Source organism: Anolis carolinensis, chromosome 4 (genome assembly GCF_035594765.1).
Source record: "Anolis carolinensis isolate JA03-04 chromosome 4, rAnoCar3.1.pri, whole genome shotgun sequence".
Taxonomy (NCBI): domain Eukaryota; kingdom Metazoa; phylum Chordata; class Lepidosauria; order Squamata; family Dactyloidae; genus Anolis; species Anolis carolinensis.
This window is the reverse complement of record NC_085844.1, coordinates 169,526,925-169,545,702: the sequence shown is the minus strand read 5'-3', so window position 1 is coordinate 169,545,702 and position 18,778 is coordinate 169,526,925. Positions and strand designations below refer to the sequence as shown.

Below are 18,778 nucleotides of genomic sequence, written 5' to 3'. Positions count from 1 at the left end.
GAATGTGCAATGGATGTGGGGTTTTTTTTAATGCAGTATGTGTTCTGTGTATTTTAATTGTTTAATGTTTCCAAAGTAATGATGTTGCTGGATTACTTGGTTATGAATAATGCTTTTAAAACTTTTCTGCCATACTTTGTTTTAGCAATTCGTCTTAAATTACACTAAGTCCTCGGGAATTTTCTAGGTCTCTCAAGTGTTACTATGACATATTTCTAGGTTGTCCAGGGTACCTCTGTGGTAACTTGTGGAAACATTCCACAGAGCAGCAATCCCCAGACTGTGTTCCTTAAAAAAACTTTTTAAAACCCTTTTTTAAAAAAAATCAGTCCCAGAGTATGAAGATCTTATTAAAATCTAATGTATCCCAGCTTTAAAAAACAAAATTCTAATCTCTCCCCCACCCCCAAACCTGCATTGTACAAAACACCCTGGCAATAGCAGTAGATGAAAGAAGAAAGAACATTGTGGGCTCACATCCTTAGGGATAAAGTTAGGATCAGGAGCATATTCCTTACAGATATTGACAGAGGGAGGGGTCATCATTTTGTACTGTAAGCTGCTTTGTGTCACTTTGGGGAGAAAGATGTAATATAATATGTTTATTTCTGCAATGCATGCCCTGTTAGGGTGAGATGATGACACTATAATTTTTTCTTGTCTCCCCCCCCCCAAACTGTGAAATTATTTGATTAGTATCCTGAAATATTGTGGTGTTGGTGTTCTTTTACCTTTCATTAATATAAAATGTCATAATCATCATAACTCACTCCTTTTTAACAGAACAGCCTTATGGTTAAGAATATTCCTAGTAGTTGCAAACATTATAGAATACAAAGGGGACCATTCTAAAAACAAAAAACAAAACTAAACTAAATGCTATTTTAAGAGTAATGGTTTTGTTATTCCATTCCAAAAAGTCAACAAACAGTATGCAAGCTTTTGACAATTTCATTGGACATGGTGCTGCAAAATCCAAAGGCAGAAGGAGACAAGGAAAGACCTCCCCCTCTACCCCACCACCACCACCAAGAGGCATTGTTTCTTGGTCTCTCCTCTTTCTCCCAGTTTTTTTTTTTGCAAACCATGGACAACCATGTGGGTGCTTTGAATGCGATTTCCTGCTTCTTGGCAGGGGGTTGGACTGGATGGCCCATGAGGTCTTATCCAACTCTACTATTCTATGATTCTAAGTCTGACGCACATCCCCAAGACATTCTCCTGACACAGCTTTTGAGTGTTGATAATACAGAGTTGCTCTGAAGATCTTAATAACTAGCATTTTCTAAAACATCATCACTCACATCTAGTTAGAAATACCATTGTAATCTCATATTACCTGATCTATAGGCTGCTTGTGTATTAACTCTTTATTTCTCTCCCCCATCCCTTCTCTTATCCATTTAGGAACAAATACATCTGCTGTTGCTGCCGCTGCTAATTTAATACCAACCCCGTCATGGAACATGTCAAGTGACCTAGACAAAGGTAAATGAAGAAATGTACCGTACTGGATTTTTAAAAGCCAAAACTAGGACTTCTTTCTTTTGTAATTGGTCATCATCAAATCTATTGTGAAGTCTGTAGAGGGAGAGTTAAGCCTTCCAAAGGCAACCATTTGATATTCAGTCTGTGAATTTTTGAAGAATGTGGGGACTCCCCTTTTTACTTCAGGTAACACGTTCCACATGATATTTTTTTATGTCAAGATGTGAATTATAGCAGTTTATGACCTACTTGACATTTCATCTTGTGGCTCTTGGAATCTGGATTCAATATTCACACACTTCAGCCTGAGTTGCTATGCCTGAACATTTTGCTATGAAATTTGGAGGCCAACGGTTTTTGGTCAGGAAGAGGAATGAAAAATGCTTTAACATCTGTGACAGCAGTCATATAGGACTCTGAATATTTTCACTCTCTCACTCTCATACAGACACAAAGATGTCGCTGTGTTGCTCTGAAACCTCACATGCATCATGGAAGGCAATTTTTGTGCATGCAGTTCTAGCCGTTGCAGTTAGTTGTCCACATCAAATCTCCCCTTTGAAATGACTGGAATTTTAGGTGGTTATTTTTTAATGTTCCTCAGTCTCACTGATGGTATATCATTTATTATAATGACTTCATTAGAATATAGATTCTCTGGAGCAAGATTTTCCTTCTTGTTACTTCACTGTTTACTCATCAAAATCTTATTTTTGATGAGCACATTTTGATTGTAAAATTTAACAATTTCCAACTAACAGTACTAATATGCGAAAGTAGGGGGAAAATAGTTTGGAAAAAGGGCATTTTCTAGTACCAGAATGTGCTAGAAGGTTCATTTCATTGGGTACTATTGTCCCCCCTTTCCCCCCCCCCCCCCCACACCTCTCTTTCTCTCCCTCCCCTCTCTAAGGCAACATTGAGCCAAAATAAACCAATTGGGTATATTTATGCTCCAACACACCTCCTGGTTTTGAGGCTTTTTGAGACAAGTTAGAGAAATCATGAGATACCTATCAAAGAACAGCAAATATGTGATGGATTATATGCACTTGCTAGAATGATTCTTGTACCTACAGTGCTGGAATGATTTACCTGAACTTCAGTTTTCTTGGCTCTGAGGGGGAGAGCATGGGAGCAACATTAGGCAGAATTACAGTAAACTTTATATGGAAGACTTGCAGCTGGTGTTAAGGTGCTAAAGTACAGTTGGGTGGAAGATGAATTAGGGTTGGGATGAAGGATTTTTTTTGTCAGTCTGAATTGCTCACCTATCCACCCCAAACAAACACGCTGTTTTCTGTCGAACAGTGATTCTCAACCTGTGGGTCCCCAGATGTTTTGGCCTTCAACTCCCAGAAATCCTGACAGCTGGTAAACTGGCTGGGATTTCTGGGGGTTGTAGGCCAAAACACCTGGGGACCCACAGGTTGAGAACCACTGCTGTAGAAGAATACTCAGTCTAATTCAGCAGTGTGTAATCTGGCATGGTCTATATTAAGCATTCCAATATCCCTCCATTTCCAGTAATTATTTACTTCACATGTTTTATTATGTATTCTGTAATTTTATACTGTTGTGAGCTGCTCCGAGTCCCTGCAGGGAGAGGGAGCAGGATATAAATAAAACTGTTATTATTACTACTACTACTACTTCTACTACTTGTCAATCAGATCAATAAACGTTATTTGAACTGTGGGTCTTCTCACTTTCCCCACTTTGTATAGGAAGAAAATACTGGAAGCTCCCTTCCCTTATAAGTCAGCATGGCAGAGTCTCACTAGGATTTCAAGCAGGATTTTTACCTCTTATCCCAAGTATTATCCAATACTAACCTTGCTTACTTTCCAAAATCAAATTCATAGCATATCTGTGTTCTGAGTTGTTTGAAGGCATGACTTTATGGTCAGTATAAAGATTTATTTAGAATTGGAAGATGTGAATCTGGGAAGATGGCATGGCTGTCAAACCCAGTATGGTCTCTGTTTGGGATCAAAGAGAACATTGTATGCTTTCAAGTTAATTCCGACTTATGGCAACCCTATCATGGAGTTTTCTTGGAAGCATTTACTTAGAGGGCTTTTGTCATTGCCATCTTGGGCTGAGAAAGCATGACTTGCCCAAAGTCACCCTGTGGTTTACAGGGCCAAGTAGGGATTTGCAACTTGATTTCCTGGAGATCTCGTCCAACGTTCAAACATCACATATCAACCTTTTCCCAATAAATGTTGCCAAGAAAACTAGAGGATTGGTTCAGGGTTGTTGTAAGTCTGAAACGATTTAAGGGTGCACAAAAACAAGATGGGGCTTTCAGTACTTTGTTGACCTTTTCAGTACTAGAAGACATGTGCAATGCCAAAGTCATAAGGCATAGCCACATATATATTTCTACCCTGCATTTCTTACCCCTGAAGGGGACTCAGAGCAGTTTACAGATATGGCAAAATTCAATGCCACATTACAAATACAATACACAAATACATATCTTTCAGGTGTTTGCAAAAACACTTTGAGAAATATGTAAATCATAAAAACATACAGCTCAAAGAAATCAACTTCCACCTGTTTCCCCCAAGAGCTAGCATGCGGTCTCAGAAGTATCCATATAAACAGTATTTTAAGCTTGTTAAATGCCTCATGTGAAGTTGTTTCCGAGCCAGCTCTCCCAATTAAGCAGATGCCCCTATTCAGTGGCCTTCACAGTTCCTGCCACTTTTCAGAAATTGCCCCCCCCCCTCGCATGCACATTCTTGAGTCTTGCATTAGATATATTTTCCATGTTCTTATTAAAATATCATAAACCTGAATGGATTTGTTTTTTACTATTTATCTACCCGCTCTCCCACAAGTACTTCTCCAGTGACTGTCTACCGACAGAGACTCATTTAACTTTCAGTTTTTTATTAAATAAACCAAATTGGCAGCATTAAACAGTGCCTGTTTATCCTTTCTAACAGGAAATGAAATTTAAAAGAGACGCAACCACCCGTGAAGACCTGTTGAAAGCAGCAATTGATGGGGCAGAGAGGTGGTGGTTTCTCACCAAAACTTGTAAAAGAAACAAATATTGCATTAGTTTTTTTTAATCGCTTATAAAAAGTCTTTTTGCATTGTTTCATTTCACTGTATTCTCATTTTTTCTTGTCCTTTTTAACAGAAGCTTGTTTAGTTTATTTTGCTATTATAAGCCTTCAAAGACGTTTTAAGTTAATTGAGAGAAAAGCTTGATTCCGCCAATATTCCAATTTTAAAAAGTTGTACGGTTCAGGAGATTGGTAAGAAGTCGTAATACGTATTGACGATAGATCACTGGCCCAGATCTATTGTAGAACAACATGGGCAATGTATCAGGTATTTTAGGCTGCATGTTTCACGGACCTTTATAACTTATTAGCCAGGTTGGCTATGGCTGATGGGAATTAAAATCAAACAAGATCTAGATTGAGCCTTCTTAAACTTTTCTACCCGCAACCTCTTTCGGCCCATGAAAGTTTTACATGACCCGGGTATATCAGCATAAAAAATAGGCATACAAATCTAACATTTACTGATAACAAATCAGCATTTGCAAGGTTTGCTAAACAGGCTGATTTTTCTTTTTATGAAGTTTAGCTGAAGCATTTTCTGCAGAGTCAATTGTAAACACTGCACAACTGCACAACAATCTAAATCAGACACTATGTGATTAAAAATGTCAGGACCCCAACATTGAACTAAGGCTTGATCTACACTGCCCTATATCCCAGGATCTGATCCCATATTATCTGCTTATCCAAAATTATCTGAATGTGTAGATTATGTAATCTAGTTCAAAGCAGATTATTTTAGATCATATTGTCAAGAGTCAGAGTCCCATATCCTGGGATCAGATCTTTTTTTAAAGCGCAAGTGCTCTGGAACAGTCTCCACAGGGGGGAGGGAAGGAAATCACATGTTTTTTTGTGAGTGCAGGGGTATACAGTGATACAAGTATGCACATTTCCAACTGGAATCAGGTTATAAGTGGACCTTTTTTACACATGTTTTTTGTCTGTTGCAGTGAATCAGCTCGGATTTACTGCTAGCATCATGTAGCCTCCATCCCCCACCCCTTTTTAACCTGGTAACTTCATTATAGGTGCTGTGTAGAAGGGCCTTAAATGTATTCACTTACAATTTCCATCAGCCTCAGCTGTGTTGGCTAAGGATTGTGGGATCTGCAGCCCAATACATCTGATAGATATGGACACCAGTGAAAAGGTGGTCCATATAAATTAGCATTTAGAAAGTACATCATTTGCAGTTCAGTGTGATAAGCAGTTGATTAGTTTCCTTACAATTGTTTTTAATAGTATTATGTTTTTGTTATTACAGTCGACCCTCCACATTCACTGGGATTAGGGGAACAGAACCCACACAAAAGTGTAAAACCACAAATTATAAATTTGCTGTTTTTAAAAATGAGACCAACATAACTCTGTGGTCAGCTTCCATCAGATCATATTGTAGGACCCAGAGATGCCTAGAGATATGTTCTCCCTAAAAATCTGTAGATCATGTAGCATGGCTCTGTGATTGATATTTGGGAGAAATTGACCGTAGAGTAGCACTGGAGAATCTAGACATTTCCAGAAAGCATATTTTAATCAAATCTGCAAATAATCAAATCTGCAAAAGTCAAATCCGCAAATGTGGATAGCCAACTATATATATCACAAAACAGAAGCACACACACAGATTTTCAGAGTAACCTCACCAAAACAAGATTACTGTGCCTATGACTTTGCATGCAAATGGGGTAGAAATTACAGGGCTGTGCTTCATAGGATAAGTGAACAACAAGAGTTCTCAGCTTTAAAGACAACACAGTTTATTTTCTTGATAATAGTATTACTGATTAGCAGACATGTCCAAATAACTCTCACCTCAAAAACCATATGAGTTTTGTAAGCATTCCTGGCAAATACTCAAAAGGCATTGAAAACTTTTTTGAGTGACATTCACATGAAATTCTTGCAAAGCCTCAAATGGTTTTAATAAACTTGTCTCCCTCCCTTTCACAGCTTTTTTTTTGTTAGACCCAAGTCTTCTAATCCTTGAAGTCACTGCTATAGAGTCTTACTTACTCACCTATAGGATCTAACAACACCACACTATGAAATTACAGTAGTAATATTTCTTGTTGAGGTCCTACGATTTCTAGTTCAAACTCAGCAGAAAAAGACTGTTCAACAAACTGATGCTATGGAGTTGATTGTTTCCCTTGTAGTTGATTTATCTCCCTTTTACAAAGATATAGAGTTTTTTTCCAGTTAGAAGATAGGGAAGACATTGTAATATTTTCCTTTAGACTATCCAGTATTTTAGTGATCATAAAGATATTTATATTTCCCTACTCAGTGAATTTATTCATAGCATCTGATCCCTGTTCCTGAAAGACTGAAAATTATGCACATCTGAAAATAATTCTCATTAGGTGGTAATCTTTGCATAGGATGATGTCCCACCTGTTTGAACTGGTTTAAGGGTTTAATTAGGGGCCCTTCTACACATGCCTAAAAACCTAAGTGTGGGCGGGTTAACGGCTGAAAAGCACATGTTTAAAAGGTGCACTTGAAACCTGATTCTGCCCAAAAAATGTGCATCACATGACAGTATATCCCTGCAGTCATGGAAAATACGTAATTTCCTTCCGATCTCCCTGTGTGGACTGCTCCAGCACATGTGTTACAAAAGCCCTAAATAGCTGATTGGGCTGTCGAAAAATTGAACCACAGACACACAGGTGGCTAAACGGAAGCAGAGTTGGAAAGCAATTACAATCTGAAGTCTCTGTAACCATTCCTTTGTTCCAATGTTTATAATAGTAATCAGAGCTTGAATTTTTAATTGGATAAAGAGAAAGATTAGAAATCTCCTTGTGTATACATTTGGATCTCTACATAAGTGCAAGTGAGGTCCAGTGCATCTCGGAGCAACTTTAAAAACTTCTACCCAGGGCCGGCCCCACTATTGAGGCACCTGATGCCGCCGCCTCGGGCGCAGGCCCGGGGGGGCGCCGTCAGGCTGGGCGGGAGGCGGGGCACCGCCCGGACGGTGCCCCGCCTCCCGCCCAGTGCGCCCTGGCACGTCTGGTCTTTTCTAGCAGGCCAGACTTCAGCGGAGGTCCCTGCAGGCCGCAATCGCAGCCTGCAGGGACCTCTGCTGCAGTCTGGCCTGCTAGAAAAGGCCAGACGGGCGAGCGGGAGTAGACTGGGAGGCGGAGCCAGCTCTGACGCCGCCCCCCCCCCCCCGCCCAGCGTGCCTTGGCCCTGCCTCCCACGCAACGTGGGAGGCGGGGCCAGGGAACGCTGGGTGGGGGGGCGGGGCCAGAGCTGGCCCCGCCTCCCACACTACTCCCGCTCTCGCGGCCTGGAGGGACCTCCGCTGAAGTCTGGCCTGCTAGAAAAGGCCAGACGGGCGAGCGGGAGTAGTGTGGGAGGCGGGGCCAGCTCTGGCCCCGCCCCCCCGCCCAGCATGCCCTGGCCCCGCCTCCCACGTTGCGTGGGAGGCAGGGCCAAGGCACGCTGGGTGGGGGGGAGCGGCATCAGAGCTGGCTCCGCCTCCCACGCTACTCCCGCTCGCCCGTCTGGCCTTTTCTAGCAGGCCAGACTTCAGCGGAGGTCCCTCCAGGCCGCGATTGCGGCCTGGAGGGACTTCCGCTGAAGTCTGGCCTGCTAGAAAAGGCCAGACGGGCGAGCGGGAGTAGTGTGGGAGGCGGGGCCAGCTCTGGCCCCGCCCCCCCGCCCAGCGTGCCTTGGCCCCGCCTCCCACGTTGCGTGGGAGGCGGGGCCAGGGCACGCTGGGCGGGGGGCGGGGGCCAACTCTGGCCCCGCCCCCTCACTATTCGCCCTGGCCCCGCCTCCCACGCAGCATGGGAGGCGGGGCCAGGGCACGCTGGGCGGGGCCAGGGCGCGGGAGGCGGGGCTGGTGGCGGGGGCGCTTTTCAGCACCCCCGCTTCACATCAAAAAATATCTCCGGCCGGCCCTGCTTCTACCCTATGTCCCCCATCCACCCTCCATGCGGACTTGTAAAATCCACTTCATAGGAAGGTGTGAGGATGGTGGGGATGCATTTCCTGGGACTGACAGGGCTGTGTCTGGACTTGCTCTCAGGTCCCACGATTTTTTGCCCCACTTTTTTAACCTGCATTTTGATGCTGTCTGGAAGAGCAGTAGATTACCTACAAAGGTGCTGTACTGTATACAACGAAGGTAGTTCTTCATGAAGATGCTAAGGTTTGCCTTCTTAGAGTTCTGTTTAGACATTAAGGAGAATTCGTAATCTCCGTGATAAACCTATTTTTGTCAAATAATGGAATTTCTCAGATACACATTTCTCAGAAGTGAGACAAGTTTCTGTTTACCATTTGATGATCAGTCACAAGCCAGTGTGCATTAAATATAAGAGATGTAGGTAAGAATAATCATGTGCTGTTCCAAACAGATGTCTTACACCACTTGAGGGAGCATCTTCTAAATAACCATTAAGCCTAGTATCAACAGTGTTTGGAGAGAAGCATGAACCTCAGATTAGGTAAAATTATTTTGAATAAGAATCTAATGCCTTTAGCATCCTTTTCAATGGAGGTTTCTAGATTTTCTTGGATTCTTCTCATAAAATCTTCAAATGTGAAATTGATTCATGTGGTGAAAGGGGGTAAAATTACAATGTTCATATTCATGCACAATTTACCTTTTCATTTTCTCTTGCCGTCCAGGGATATTCAGTAAATCAAGTTCCCCTTATGGGACTAGGAATTTTTTTTAGATAAAATTCTATTTGTGGGGTCCCATGAGTGGCTGAGGCAGTAAATTACTCTGACTTTGTTTGAACATTTTTTTAGTTACAGCACATTAGCTCTTTTGTTTGCTTTTCCACTGATAGTGTGTGTTTTCATTTCAGAATTTGTGTTTCTTGAATGTCTCATTTATGAATAATATAGGGTGTTAAATGGGGAAGTTGTACAACAAAAGCTACCAAAGAAATGAACAGCTCACCAGTTTGCTAAACTGTTTCAGAAAACGTGTAACTTATTTGGGATTTTAGTAAGGATCCCCACACTCACCCCCTCTGCTTTTAAACCTTGGTGAGGATAATGAACATCTGATTATAACACACAAGGTAACTATATATAATAACTTTTCCTGGCTCATCAGGCTATCCTACTTTATTTGAAGGATTAATAGATCAGTAGGCCAAGGGACGTGTTTTATTATGCAATTCTGTTCCAGATTTCCTGACATTTTTGGTTTAAAAAATAGACCTTTAAAAAGCAAAGGAAGGGCTAATAAGAAGCAGATCCTAAAATGACTGTGTGTCAAAATGTCAGAAATAACTGCAGATCTTTGACTTCAAAGCATTAATCTTCAGTCATTACATTCTGCACACATACATACACTTCCATATAAAAAGTTGAGGCTTTGTGTTTATTATAACCCTGGTTTCTAACATGTCAACAAAACCCTTCATGTTGAGGAACATGATCCACAATTTTATATACAGCAATTTGTATTCTAATATACATATCTGTGAATAACAGAGCCTTAGTTTTCTTTATTATTTCATGCAGACATTTAAAAACGATATCTGCTATTTTTCACATTTTTAAATTACTGCTACTATTGTATAGGTATTTTATTCTTTCACTTCTCCCCTAACCTGATTAATTGTGTCACATTAAGCAGTAAAAGGTAAAGGTTTCTCCTTGACATTAAGTCTAGTCGAGTCAGACTCTGGGGGGTGGTGCTCATCTCCATTTCTAAGCCAAAGAGCCAGCGTTGTCCATAGACACTACCTAGGTCATGTGGCCGGCATGATTGCATGGAGCACTGTTATTTTCCCACCAAAGTGGTACCTATTGAATTTGCATGTTTTCGAACTGCTAGGTTGGCAGAAGTTGGGGCTAACAACGGGAGCTCACCTTGCCCGTGGATTCAGACTGCCAACATTCCAAGTTCTGCAGCTTAGTTGTACATCCTGCTGTGCCACAGCAGCCCCATTAAATAGTACTATACCCATACTTTTGAGCCATTTCAGTAAAGTAACTGAGATATATATAGAGTGAGATTAAAGCTTGATGTTAAGTTAGCAGTCTGAAAGTTCTCAGACCAGATCTACATCTACAATCAAATACAATTAAGCAGCCAACATTTTTGATACCTTGGAACTTTTTCTTTTGATCCACAGTGGCTTTTAGACTGAATGATATAGTCTGCTTTGTTCCAATGTGATATAATTATGCCATTTGCAAAATTACCTAGTTACTTGTCAAAGCACTGAAATATGTTTTTTTTAAAAAAAAAAAATGAATACTTGTGTTGTTCTCTTCCTGCAATTTTTAGAATTATGCATGTTGGAGTTCACAGTTTTCTCACAATAAATATTTTCTAGCTTAGGATGCACACTCATGCTTTTGTGTTCAATGACTTTGATATTTAATCTGCATAGTGGCCTTGAACTCTTAATAAAATGGAGTTATTCATGAATGAATACATTTAGGAATGCAATCTGTATGGAATGAACCATTAAAATACCTTTTGCTCTGACTTTATTGCCTTTTGCATTCAGCGTGGTTCAAGACCTAGAGCTCCTTGTAATCTGATTCTGCCACTTTTTGTTTTCAAATATTGTCATGTATTCATTTTTTTAAAACAACCTGCCTTTCAGCATAGAAGTTACAATGTAATAAGATATTTTATTTAAGTATAGTAATTGTTTGTACTGTATAAACTCGAAGATAAGCCGAGTTTTTCAGCCCTTTTTATGAGCTGAAAAAGCCTCCCCCGGCTTATAATCGGCTCAAGGTCAAGGCCGGCAATGGAGCCTGCAAGCTATTGCTTGCAATATGTGATCTATTTCTCTCTTCTCCCTTATCGGTGTGTTTTCTTTTGCAAAGCCTCCCTCGCTCTTAATCAAGGGAATGTTTTGAAAAGAGAAAGACACCCTTGCAAGTCAGGAAGAAGAAAAATATATATTCATTAATCTTATGAAAGCATTTTAGCCTGAAATATTTGTTAAACTCTCCTACAGATATATAGACATCAACCCCTTGCAAGCTTTTGCAATCTCTATGTACCTTTATATTTGTATCTATCTATATACAATAATTTTATATATGATTTTTTCCCTCATATGTTTGCAGGTCTTTGCAAATCCTTTATACATATAGATCCAGGTACCTGTGTATCTGTAGCCATACATATACATTATTTTTATATATGAATTATGTTTATATGTTTGCAAGTCTCTGCAAATCAAGAGAGATGTCTGGATAGATATGAATATATTCTTACCTACCTATATATAGGGCTTGCAAATATTACAGGGGGAAATGAACACACAAATATATATAGACATGTCTAGATAGATATATATGTATGTATGTATGTATGTATGTGTATATATATAGGGCTTGCAAATATTATAGGGGAAATGCACGCGCGCACGCACACACACACACACACACACATAGAGAGATGGGGGATTTGCAAACGTTTCAGGGGGAAATGCATATGTGAAATTAGTATCTATAATTATAGATTTATATCTAGCTCTGCATTGTTTATATAAGCATTGAATGTTTGCCTGTTACTATATTGGAAGCCAGCCTGAGTCCCCATGGGGAGATAGGGTGGGATCCAAATGAAATTGTTGTTGTTGTTGTTGTTGTTATTATTATTATTATTATTATTATTAGGTTATTGTTGATATCATATATATATTTTGCCCCTACTTTTTGACTTATAGAGCTAGTTTATTGTTTTTCTTTAAAATACAGTAAATATTCAAAAACATTTAACCTACTGATGCCTCAATTAATGAAATTTTTATTGGTATCTATTTTTATTTTGAAATTTACCCGTAGCTGCTGCATTTCCCACCCTCAGCTTATACTCGAGTCAATAAGTTATCCTAGTCTTTTGTGGTAAAATTAAGTGCCTCGGCTTATATTCAGGTCGGCTTGTACTCAAGTATATATGGTAAATAGGTGTCCAATCATAGACATCCTCATATGCAAAATTTATATGAACTTTGACTCTCTTTTTGTTCTCCTGTAGTTTCTGTGTTTTCCCTTTTTTAACCATTATTCCTCTGAAGGTGGTGTAGAGACCTTTAATTATAAATGCATTCATATTCAGGTAAGCAGGCTATCAGTAGTTGTGCTCCCAGGCCATAGAGTGCACATATGAAGATTTAGAGTGCAAAGTGAAATTCGGGGGGGTGGGGGGGTGGGGGGGGTTATACTCAACTATGTAATTTGAGAGGTAACCTTGGATAAAAGTTTGGAAGAAGAACCTTATGTAGGATTTGATTGCTTGCTTGCCCATAGAAACTCACTAGTCCAGTGGTTCTCAACCTGTGGGTCCCCAGGTGTTTTGGCCTACAACTTCCAGAAATCCCAGCCAGTTCACCAGCTGCTAGGATTTCTAGGAGTTAAAGGCCAAAACATCTGGGGACCCACTGGTTGAGAACCACTGTACTAGGAGTACATCTATACCAGGCATGGGCAAACTAAGGCCCAGGGCTGAATGTAGCCCTCTGGGCACCTACCTGATGCCCTCCTCATTTTCCCTGTCCTCTTAGCATAAGGATGCCTGCTGCATCCTTATGCAGAAAGGATGGGGGAGGAAGGATTGCAGTAGCTGAGAGTCCTCTGGAGCACTCTCAGCCACTATGTGTCTCACCCTCCTCCCAGCATAAGGACGATGCAAGCAGCCCTGTATGTATGCCGGGAGGATGGCTCGAGAAAGGCACACTGGTTGAGAGCCCTCTAGAGTGCTCTCGGACGTTGCCTGTCTCTCCCTTCTCCCAACATAATGCGGAAAGGGCAGCCCGAAGATTGAGGGAAGAGGATTGGGGAAGAGGATTGAGGCAATCACTGCATATCTCGTTTTCCTTCCGGCATAAGGATGGGGTGAGCATCCCTGCCCTTATGCCAGGAGCACAACCTGAGGATTACCCAGGCCCTGCCCCACTCTCTCCTTCCTGGTCTCACCTTCTCTCAGGCCCTCTCCCTCCCATGCCCGCCCCACCCAGTGTGTGACCAGTCACCTTCCCTCTCCTCATGGCCCGGCCCTCCTGGCCAGGCCTACAGTGCTGCCCCAAGGCAAAAAGGTTTGCCCATGCCAACAGTACCTTGGATACTTAGATACCTTTCATCTGCTTCAAGCAGCAAAAAATCTTAAATTGGTTCTGTGGTGTAGGAACTGTGAGATGCAACTTTAGAAATTGGGGCTAGGGTAACCATACAAAGATTAAAATTCACTGGCCAAGATTTGATGGTTTTACTTTGAGACACACCTGGACCCCACTAAAAGTAGTAAATACTCTGTAAATTTTCTGTTTAACAATGTCAGGACATTACTTTAGAAATATGTTCATATTTTGCTTACAAAAAACATTCCATGCTTGCAGAATGTAAACTTCTCTGTGTGCATTAAAGCACAGCTGCAACTATTTCACGACACACACAAAAAATCAGAAGAAAGTTACAAAATAAAAGATGTCTAATATTTAGATTTTACATTCTGTGTCTCCAATTTATACTCTCAGGCTCATGAAGGTGACTTATGATGTGCAGTGTTTACATTGGCAATGGGTCAAAACCCAGAAACATATTTAAGGCCAAGTTTTCCAGATATTATCTCAAGTAATTTAAAAGTTCATTATAGAGCACCCACTAGGCCTGCTACAGTAAGGGTCTGTCAGCATTTTTCAGTGGTTATAACTCAGGCATTTAAAAAGGGGGAAATATCCCTGTGGCTTTAAACCTGGTATTCAAAATTTAAAACTGGGAGCAAATTGTTTTAACAAATTAAAAAGTAAAATAGACTGTTATGATGTTATATATGGTCTAAATTTTTTAACATTGCCGATTTCAACTCAGCATTTTCTAAAACTGCCTTTATTAAGTAGTAGCTAGTATGAAATGAAGGCTGGTAATGTATAAAAAGCTAAGAAAAGGCCAACTCAGATTTATGGTGCAGTCTTTAAATCCTTTTTTACTATCCAAGTTGTATTGACGTAAATGGGTAACTTCTGGTATAATGGGCCTGAGCACCAGAACCATAAAGAATATATAAATGTTCAAGACATGATTTCAACCAAAGCTTAATTTTGTTACTTGTTTTAAATGCTAAAGTTCATGTCCAGAATAGTGAAGCCATTAGATTTAACAGTCTATATGTGGAAGTGTAAGCCTATATATGAATCATAAAAATACCAACCTAAATGAGTGTACTATGTTTTTTCCATTCTCAGTCTTGTAATGATTTACAATGTGCAATTATTGTGTATGGACTAATGCAGCCATTGCTGTGGTCTAATACAGCCATTGCTACCAAAGCTTGGCAAAGTGTTAACTGCATTTCCTAGCATTCCTCGCCTATCACTGTCCTGCCTGGCATGGGAGGGAGTTGCAGTTCAGGAACTTCTGGATGGTCACATTTTGCCCCTCTCTGCACCATAATAAAGGACAGTGCTTCTGTGGGTCTTTTTGTACATGCCACACTATATTTCCACCCTCTGGGAAATTAGAAATACAACCTCTGATGCTTCCCTGTCTCACACCCAACTCACATTACTTTGGAAAGTGAGTACCTTCGTGCATTATCGGATTCTGCTTTTATCTGGACCTACTTGACATTGTGATCAAGACCAGTTGTTTTTCAGCTTCAGTTCCCATTCATTCCATTGTGTGTAGTACAATATAACCTCCTGTATCTGTAGGACGGTGCACTAAGTTTCATTTATCCACATTCTCTAGGCGTTTTCTAGGTCCTCCAGTGCAATTGTGGTATTCTTGTGCCAGAAATCCTTGATTTCAATAGGGCTTGCTATTAACCACAATTTTGTGTTTTTATGCGAAGTCCATGAACATCTCCTCTGTAGATATGGAGGTTGTACTGACTGTAATTATTTGCAATTTAATGTATCTACGTGAAGTCTGGGAACGTATCCGTCACAGATATGGGGGTTGAGCTGGTTGTACTTGTTTTTGCAATTTCATATTTCTGCGCAAGGTCTGGAAATGTACCACCCACGGATTGGAGAATTATATGGACATCGATGGTGGAAATTCCTGTTTAACAACATCTGAAGAGCCACCAATTCTCCATCCCAGGCCAAAATTTTCTATAGAAGTGCTAGGAAAACAAACAGCTATATTTCAGAAGTACAGTAGAGTCTCACTTATCCAACGTTCTGGATTATCCAATGCATTTTTGTAGTCAATGTTTTCAATACATCGTGATATTTTTGTGCTAAATTTATAAATACAGTAATTACTACATAGCATTACTGTGTATTGAACTACTTTTCTGTCAAATTTGTTGTATAACATGATGTTTTGGTGCTTAATTTGTAAAATCATAACCTAATTTGATGTTTAATAGGCTTTTCCTTAATCTCTCCTTATTATCCAATATATTCGCTTATCCAACGTTCTGCCGGCCTGTTTACGTTGGATAAGCAAGACTCTACTGTAGTTATCTACAAACACATGTATTGTATTCTGTGACAATACAAGCATCCTATGACAATGTGTGGTGTTGAATTCATCATTTATTAATGTGGCAAAAACTAATCAGCACCCTCAATTAATTGTACCTCACACATGCTTCACTTCTTTGGAGCTCTGCTGTGCTCAACATAGGTTTTCAATACCCTTGTCAGCACAACAATCACAAAGGAAAGATTAAATTTACCCTCTTCATAGTATTATACTATAAGAGTGAAATTGCTATCTTTGAAGTATAATCAAGTTCAGCTTAGTAAAGAAATCTAATACTAAAAATTTGAATGTGGTTTCTCAGAAGCTCTGCACTATTAATTTGATATTATTAAATGCAGATTTCTGTGGGAGATCAAGAATGTGGATCCAACTTAGACAATACTTTTCCTTCAGTGCACAATTCCAGATTACTGGATGTCTAAACAAGGAGTTCTCTGCTTACTTGTAAAACTGTAGACAGTTCATAAAGTCAGCATGGTGTGATGTTTTGAACATTGGGCTAGGATTCTGGAGATCAGAGTTCACATCCCCACTTAATCATGGAAACCTACTGGATGGCCTTGGACAAGTCAACTTTCAGTCTCAGAAGACGGTAAAGGCTTCTGAACAAATCTTTCCAAAAAAGACCTGTGATGTGTTTCCCTTAGGATCACCATAAACTAGAAATAACTTAAAGTCACACAACAGCAAGAAATCAATTCATGGCACGCCAGTCCTACCATTTATTAGAGTGAGCCCAGCATTTTAGGGGGCTGTCTTGGTATTAGCATTGAAAGTCTTCAGGCAGAATTCAAGTTAAAGCCCAGTAAACTTCTGTATGTTGACTAGGAAGGAGGAGTCATCTAGCTGTTCACAACAGGGGACAACACAGCTCAGATTCATTTCTTTGATATCATTTTCAGTATAAAAAAAGGAAGGGAAATAATGGATCCCCTTTGACTCTTTGCTGCAGTATTTGTGCAATCACAGTTGCCTGAGATATTTCATGTTGATATACATTATTTCAGAGATAAACTTTTACACCACTGTATACATAGACAAAACCAATGTTGAATGTGAAAGTGCTTCATGATTCTCCTCCAATGGCAGTTTTTGTGTATTTGGTCATGGGAAAGTGAATATATCTTTACAAAATTGCATTTTAAAATATGATAATACAGTAGAGTTTTACTTATCCAACACTCGCTTATCCAACATTCTGGATTATCCAACGCATTTTTGTAGTCAATGCTTTCAATATTTCATGATATTTTGGTGCTAAATTCGTAAATATAGTAATTACTACATAGCATTACTGTGTATTGAACTACTTTTTCTGTAAAATTTGTTGTATAACATGATGTTTTGGTGCTTAATTTGTAAAATCATAACCTAATTTGATGTTTAATAGGCTTTTCCTTAATCTCTCCTTATTATCCAACATATTCGCTTATCCAATGTTCTGCTGGCCCGTTTACGTTGGATAAGCAAGACTCTACTGTAAATGTTTTGGATTATGTGCAATATTTGGGAGATATAACCAGAAACTATTCCATCTCCTGCATGTCTTATTCAAAATAACTATACATGTTGAGTATCTCTTATCCGTAATGGGACCAGAAGTGTTTTGGAGTTTGGATTACTTTGGATTTTGAAATGTCTTTATTTGCATATATGTACATAACGAGATATCTTAGAGATAGGATCCAAGTCTAAACACAAAATTTATTTATGTTTCATATACATCTTATATACATAGCCTGAAGTATTTTCTGTAATACTTTTTAATAATGTTGTGCATGAAACCAAGTTTGTGGAGACTGAACCATTAGAAAGCAAAGGTGTCATTATTTTAGCTACCTAGGTGGACAATTTTAGATTTTGGAATTCTGGATAAGGGATACTCCGCCTATACTAGAATGCCTTGTGTGTGTCTAATTCATAGCAATTATATCAGAATGTGTTGTCTAATTATGAACTAGATAGTATTTAAAAATAAGAGTTGTATTCTTTTAGAACACTGGACAAATATTTATTTAAACTATTTCTACACCACCTCTCAGCCCACAATTTATTTATTTATTATTTATTGCAACATATCTATCCCACCCTTCTCACCCCCAAGGGGGGACTCAGGGCGGCTTACAAATATAGAACACATGTATAACACAATTACAATTACAATCAACAATGGTGATACTTAAAATTAATTAGGTTAAAACATTCATATAAATATTGTTACCTTCACTTAACTCTCTTTTTGTATGTGTTTTTGACAGATTATTTCTTGACTCTTGATGAGCCTATGAACAATATCACCACTACGCTAGGACAGACAGCAGAACTACACTGTAAGGTATCTGGACATCCTCTTCCAACTGTCCGTTGGCTGAAAAATGATGCCCCTGTCGTACAAGAACCCAGAAGGATATCTTTCCGTGCCACAAGCTATGGGTCCCGATTGCGAATACGAAATCTGGATACAACAGACACTGGCTACTTTCAATGCGTGGCAACAAATGGCAGGAAAACTGTTTCTACAACTGGAGTCCTCTTTGTGAAATTTGGTAAGCCTTTATTGAGAAAGCTGCTGATTCTGAGAAATATTAGATCAAATGATGAACTTATTGTTATTGACAAAGCAGAGTGACAGAGTGTTATTGACAAAGCAAACACATGCAATGTCTCACTAACACAGCCTGTAGTACATATGTTCAAACTTCAAAGAAGTTGAATTTCCTATTTTATTTAGTTATGTGCTTTTTAGGTAAAAAATA

The 18,778-nt window shown here is 39.6% G+C and overlaps 1 protein-coding gene across 1 annotated transcript in view; it reads left to right on the top strand.

Moving 5' to 3' along the window:
- The window catches only part of ror1 (receptor tyrosine kinase like orphan receptor 1), a 231,820-nt gene that overhangs the window by 158,879 nt on the left and 54,163 nt on the right, over positions 1-18,778 (top strand). Inside the window, exons 2-3 of the mRNA XM_008109320.3 lie at positions 1,408-1,488; positions 18,281-18,568. Coding sequence (XP_008107527.1) covers positions 1,408-1,488; positions 18,281-18,568 — 369 coding nt within the window. The remainder of the gene's footprint in view (positions 1-1,407; positions 1,489-18,280; positions 18,569-18,778) is intronic.